The 6,405-nt window shown below is 59.4% G+C and overlaps 1 protein-coding gene across 2 annotated transcripts; it reads right to left on the bottom strand.

The window, feature by feature from the left end:
• Positions 1-22: 22 nt before the first annotated feature.
• On the bottom strand, positions 23-5,283 carry MDK (midkine). 2 transcript variants are annotated; one of them, XM_048307915.1, is made up of 5 exons: positions 5,190-5,283; positions 1,687-1,770; positions 1,425-1,586; positions 1,171-1,332; positions 23-747 (listed from the first exon to the last, which is right to left on the bottom strand). In XM_048307915.1, the coding sequence occupies exons 2-5, from the start codon at positions 1,763-1,765 to the stop codon at positions 722-724; spliced, it is 429 nt and encodes a 142-aa protein (XP_048163872.1). In that variant the 5' UTR covers positions 1,766-1,770; positions 5,190-5,283; the 3' UTR covers positions 23-721. The 2 variants fall into 2 exon arrangements, with proteins under 2 accessions (XP_048163872.1, XP_048163871.1); XM_048307914.1 differs by having other exon boundaries at positions 1,687-1,773; positions 5,198-5,271.
• Between the last annotated feature and the right edge of the window lie 1,122 nt (positions 5,284-6,405).

Raw genomic sequence — 6,405 nt, 5'->3', positions numbered from 1 at the left:
TTCTGATACTTTTTTAAAAAGATTTTTATTGGAAAAGAAAAAAAAAACGTTTTCCAAAAGGAGTGAGAGCTCCCACCTAGCACTGGTGTTGGCATGGCAAAGGCAGAGGGGCTGCAGCTCCAGCATGGACACACAAGGTTGGAAGTGACAGAAAGGAGATGCAGTTGCTTCTCAGGGTGGTGGTTGTGTTTTCCTCAACTGCTGCAGTAAGTCATGCCCCAGCCAAAGGGATGCTGGAATAAACCCCCTGACGTGAGAGCAGTCTTCGAGTGAGAAAACTTGAGTGATGGGGTTACTCGGGCATTCAACACCCAGCCCTTCCCTCTAGCACTGGTATCTGGTGGAGGAGCGAGGAGGCTCCTGGGCTTGCAAAAGGATGTGCTAAAGGCACCTCATTTGTGCTGGAGGGTGGAAAAATGTGTGTTCCATCCCAGCTCTCCGAGCACATCCCAGTGAACCCCAACACCAGCTGAGGGGAGGTGAGCAGGATGCACTGGCAGTGGCCATGGGGCAGCAAGGATGGAGGCAGCCTATCCTGCAGGATGGGTGGGTTTGCTCTCTACAACACTAATGATTAGAACAAGGCATCTCAGTGAAAGAGGAGGTCATGGAAAGGAGTAAGGACAGGAGGAGGAAGACTGTAGTGTGGGCCAGCTGCAGCTGGACATCCAGTCCTGTATGCACCATGTTGAGGGACCGATAAGGATGCTGGCTTCCTGTTCTAGTCCTTCCCCTTGCCCTTCTTTGCTGCATTCAAGAAGCACAGGAGACAAGAGTTAGTGCATCTGCTGGCAGCTCATGGTGCCCCAGACACTGCTGTGGTAGAAACGTAGCCAGCATGGCTGCCTGGGCACGGCGCAGTGGCTGCATCCCTGCAGGCAGCCTCCCACCATGCCAAACCATGTTTTGCACCAGTCCAAGTGAGGAGAGCAGGGAATCCCCATCCCACCAAAGATGGCAGTGGTTTGTGGGGAGACCAAGGTTATTCCTAGTAGCACCTGCATCCCACCCAGCCAGCAGCTGGACTTCGCAGTGCAAAGGAAAGAGCATCCTATGTAATCCCCCACACCACCAGCAAAGTGCAACCCCAACAGGCCAAGGTACGCCTGAAAAACCCCCGCCCAAGGTTGCAACAGGACCCTTCTGGGGACAGGAGTGGTAGGAACTGACCTTTGGACTTCGACTTGATCTTGGAAGAGCAAGGCTTGGTCACATAGACAATCTCCTCACACTGGGCATTGTACAGGGCTTTCTTCAGGATGCCGGAGCGAGTCTTCAGGCCTGTCTGAGCACTACAGCCTCCCCAGCTCTCAAACTTGTACTTGCAGTCGGCTGGATGAGAGGGGAGAGGCATCAGAATTGGCCAGGAGCCCCAGTCACCCAGCACAGGGTGGTCCTCAACCATCCCACCTCCATGTACCCACCTCCAAATTTCTTCTTCCAGTTGCAGGGGATCTTGCACTTGAGCTTTTTACTCTCATCTTTGCAAGTTCCCTCGCGGTAGCCCAGGCCACAGTCCTTACTGTTGAGAACACAGGGTCCCCAGCGCCAGTCCTCACACTTGGAGCCATCCTTCTTTGCCTTTTCTGCATGGAAAAGTGGAGTGGGTGCTCTCTGTAGGCACAGGGGAGCATACCCCACTCTGCCCCCTGCCCCACTTGGCCCCTGCCCCAGGCTGCCCCTCACCTTTCTTGTTCTTGCCAGCCTCAGCGGTGGCAGCCACCAGGATCAGCAGCAGGAGGAGGAGGAGGCTCCGGACCTGCATCCTGCCTGTGGAGGAAGGAGAGGGTGAGGTGGGTTGGAAGATGGGGTGCAATGTGGTGTCGAGGGGGGGCATGGTGGGCTGTGGGCAGCCTGTGTGGGAGTAAGACAGCAGCTGCCTCCATTGCACACACCCTACATGTGTGTGCACACCCCTATGCCCTGCTTGTTGCCACCCAGTAGAATATGTTCATTAATTGCAACAGGAAGGTTAATTGTGTACCTCAACAACTGCCTCCCACCAGGGAGCTGCAGGGCTGAGAGATTGTTCCCACCCCTGCAGCCCCCCTATTGCCCTGCCTGTGGTTGAAATGTTCTCCATGGGGACCCCTGCAGCCCACACAGCATCTGGGGAAGGGCCTACATCTGGCTGCCAGTTGCCAGCCCTTACACCCCGTATTTCTCTGTGGATTCTTTAGCCACGACCCAGCAGGCTGCTGACCCATACCAAAGAGCGTTGGGGCTGGGGAGCACAGCTCCCATAGTACCTTACTCTGGTTCTAGAGGATGCCAGGGAGAAGGAAAAAAGCCCAGAAAAAACAAACCTGCTGCCATGAGGGGTCTGAGAGTTAAATCAGTGGATTAAACACCAAAAAAAGCATCCACAGTGTGGGAGCTCTTTGGAGGGATGGAGTGGGAGTGCTGAGCCCACTGCCCACACCACCTGTGCATGCAGGGGGTGTGCAGGAGTGCACACACCTGGGAGCAGGTTTGGGACAAGGGTGCATACACATAAGGATTTGGCTCTGGGGACCATGCCCTGTCCCCCTGCCCTGGTGGCCTTGGACCATGTGACGGCTCTCCCCTGGCTGCCACCATGAGACTCTGTGGGATGTTGCTGCCAACTAGGGTCCCAGATCCTGCTCTCAGTGGGAACAGGAGTGCAGGCATGCAGAGCCAGCATTTCAAATTGGGGGACCCCTTCCCTGCTCCCTCAAAGCCTTTTAAGATGCCACCCATATCTGTGTGGCAGCAGTCATCCAGAAACTACATGGCACCTGCCCCGGCTCTGTGATGGGCTTCGCAGAACTGGGCTGTAGAGGACAGGATGAACTGCAAGCCACAGAGGACATCAATGCAGGGATGAGCCTGGGGTCAGTGTTTGCTCCCTCCCCTGGGCTCCCTGGGCAGCATGCCAGAGAGAGCAGCATCCCACATTATTCAGGCTCCAGTGCACTCACCTTTCATGCATCCGCCGCCAAGCTGCCGGCTTCACTCTGCATTGAACTGTCACAGGGAATTACACAGACCGGCTGGCTGAGGGCACAGCTGTGGGGGTGAGATCTGCCTTCCCCCTCACCCAGCCCGGCTGGGAGCCATCCTGCCGAGCACAGCACGGCTCAGCTCTGTTCCCACCCATCTGCCTTCAAAGGGGACAAGGGCTTAGCACAGATGGGCTGCTTACAGATGACAAGGCTGGAGCTGAGCTGACTTAGAGACATGGCTGTCCCTCTTTCTGCAGCAGCCCTTACAGCGTAGCACCTCTGACATCCACATTATTCACAGCATCCCCCTGGTTTCAGGTGCTCTGTAAACTTCTCCCATCCTTTGCTGCAGAGCATTCCCCTGTGCTCCTTGCACCTACCTCCCAGCCCAGCACCTTCTGCTCAGGCACTTCTGACATGGCCTTCAAGCCCCCAGGGCAGATAGCCCCAGCTGCTGTGCTCACCCCTGCCTTGCCTCCAGGCACGAGACTCCCTCTGTTTGCCATGGGTGCAGTGGGGCCCTGCCCTTGTGTACACAGGGATGTGAGAAGGATGCCCTCTGAGGGGCTGACCAGCTACAGCCCCAGGGACCCCTGAATCTGCTCCCAGGCTCGGCCCAGCACATCACATTCCCCAGGCAAAGGTCTGCAGGGACCTTCAGTCATGGCTCATCCTAAAGCATTCATAAGGGAAAGGGAGTATGGTTTTCCAACTGGTTTTCCAAACAGTCGGGCAAATGAGCTGTTCCTGGCTGGGCTGACAGCACCTTCAGGCACGCTCGCACAGCTGTGCTCCTCCTGCATCCCTGTGGGGCCCTGGCTTCTCTCCTCCTTAGATGCTGGCTGGCTCACACATAGCATTTGTCTCTCCTGGGAATGGGCTTGCATGAACAGAGCAGCCTGGAGCCTGACCACATCTTGGCAGTCCCTGTTCTCCATTCCCCCTCCTCTAGCTGCCCAGGGTTTTTATAATCTAGGATCAGCTTTAAAAAGAAAAATAAAATCACCTGTTGAAGCTGAAGCAGAGCTCAAATACCCACTACTGCAAATGGGAAAGCTTGGACCCCTCTCCGGACACCATTCAGGGCCAGGTAGTGCTACCGACTTCTCCTAATGCAGGCCACAGGTCCTCCCCAGTTCCTGACCCCTCAATGGTGTCCCCATGCGCTCCTGAGAACAGGGCGGTGGCTGGGCTGGCACCCCCCTCACAGCCCCTTTTCCAGTAGTGGGACCTCTCGGCTCGGCTTCGCTCGGCTCAAGTTGCAGCTGGCTCTGGCAGTGGTGGGCGCAGGACTGCTGTCCTCCCTCCGAAGGCTGAGCTGCTTCCCAGCCTCCGGGCAGGGAGCCCGGCACTCGAGGAGCCCAGCGCTGGGGAAGCCCATGGCGTGGAGTGCCAAGCACCGCGACAGCAGGAAGTTCCCTGCTGCCAGGGAGACCGAGCATGTGCCCGTGAGTCAAGGCGTTAGCACCACCGGGAGGCTTTCCTAGAGGTGCTGAGAGAAGCAGAGCCGGGGGCTGTGGGGCTTTCTGTCAGGCGGCCTCACCTTCCCCTCGCAGGGAGGAGAAGGTGCTCCAAGGGAAAAGAGTTCTGCCCCTGCACTGGGGGCAGAGAGGGGAGCAGGCAGCACCCTTCCACACCTCTGCCCTCTGCTCCCTCCTCAGGGAGGATGCTGTGCCGTGAGCCCCGTACAGCCTCTTTCCCTCGCCCTCCGGAGAGGCGGGCGGCGGTCGACCCCCGCTCCGGGCCAGCTCCCCTGGCTCCAATCGGAGGATCTCCACCAGCTGAGTCCTCCCCGAACCAGTTTGGGGTGCTTCCCCAGAGGAGTATGGGGTAGGATACCGGGCCATTGCCTCAACCCGTCTGCTCTCCAGGAGCCCTGACTCCCTACCAAACTCCATCCTTCTGCACCTCCAGGCTCTTCCCTGGCTCCTCTCAGGCGAGCCCGCACCGGGGGGGTCGCCGCCCCCGGTCCCCCGGCACCTATCGCCCTTTTCTGCAGCTCCTCCCCAGCCAGAGCCTGTCCCCCACCCCGGCAAAGCCCCTTCCCACTCCGGAGAGCCCTCAGCCTGGGTGACTGCCGCCTCCCCGGGGAGGTGACGGGAGGTCGCCGCTCGCCTCGCCCGGGGCGCCCATCGCCGTGGTGTGGGGCGGGCGGTGCCGCCGTGCACGGGGCCCTGGAGCGGGGGCCCGACCCGAGAACTGTGGGCGGGGGGCCGCACTCACCTGCGGAGCGGAGCGGAGCGGAGCGGAGCTGCTGCCTTTGTGTGGCGGCCGCGTGCGGAGCCCCGCGCGGCGCACAGCGGCCCCTGACGTCGGGCTCGGCTGGCAGCAAAAAGGTGGGTTTTTAGCCCAAAACTTATCGCAAGCTCCTCCTCTGCCCCCCGGCAGGCACAAAGGCAGGGCGGCGGAGGGGCGGCCCGGGGGCAGGCTGGCCCCTCGGCCGGCGGGGCGGGGGCAGCGCGGGCCGGCGGCGGGCCCCTCGGCCGGGGGTGAGCTGGGCCCGAGGGGCGTCAGGTTCCGCGGGGCACGGCCCCTGTCCCTTGTCCCCTCTCATCTTCCTGCGGTGCTCTCCAACCCGCACCCGCGGCGCCGTGCCAGGGAAGCTGTGCGGGTTCAGCTGACCACGCACCCCAGCATCACCGAGTGGCCGAAGGGTGCACAGCTTAACAGCCGGGCAGGGTCTCCCCTGGGGGCTGCTGCTCTGAGTTTCGCTGGAAGCCGGCTCCGGGGGCACTCCTGGGGCTCGGTGGAGTGAAGGGAACCACCGCGTGTCTCCACCAGTTCCATGGATGCCTCCTTCTCCGTCAAGGGCTCTGGCGTCAATGGACCGACCTTTCATGATCTCTGCCCTTTTCACCCTTCTCTGTTTGCTCTGCCCCTCGTGGGAAGTTAGCAGGAAAAGGGGCACTTGCTCAGCACCCAGAGCAGTACATCACTTACATGCTGTCCCAAGCATCTCCCCAGTTCCATCCCTTGTGACCTGCCTGCCTGTCCCCAGCTCAGCCATGTGGCAGCCCTTCTCCTTGGACCAAGCAGCGGTATCAGACTTCTGGTGGGGGATGAAAAGGACCTTGCAGATGTGACTGCTCCCTTTCCCCCCACCCACCACCTTTTCTTGGTACATGAGCAAGGCAGTAGCCAAGTCAATTCCCTTTTGGAATTAGCAGCCAGAAAGGAGAGTGTCATGCCAGAAAAATGGGGCTGTGGTGGGGAATGGAGCCGTTTTTCCACCTCTTACCCTGGAAGAAGTCTGCTGAGAGCAGGGCTGCCACAGGTGGGGTTGCAGGGCAGGGCAGAGGGGTGGCTGTTTTTTATGAGCTGCTTCAAAACCAGGAATCACTTTCCAAGAGATTGCCACATTTAATTCCCACTCTGCCAGCAGTTTCCTGAACATCTGCAGAGGTTTTGAGGAGAGCTGGCAAATGTGGGAACAGGTCAC

The sequence above is a fragment of the Corvus hawaiiensis genome, chromosome 6, assembly GCF_020740725.1.
Source record: "Corvus hawaiiensis isolate bCorHaw1 chromosome 6, bCorHaw1.pri.cur, whole genome shotgun sequence".
In the NCBI taxonomy this organism is placed as follows: Eukaryota; Metazoa; Chordata; class Aves; order Passeriformes; family Corvidae; genus Corvus; species Corvus hawaiiensis.
The sequence above is the reverse complement of the archived record's forward strand: the minus strand, read 5'-3'. Positions and strand labels throughout refer to the sequence as shown.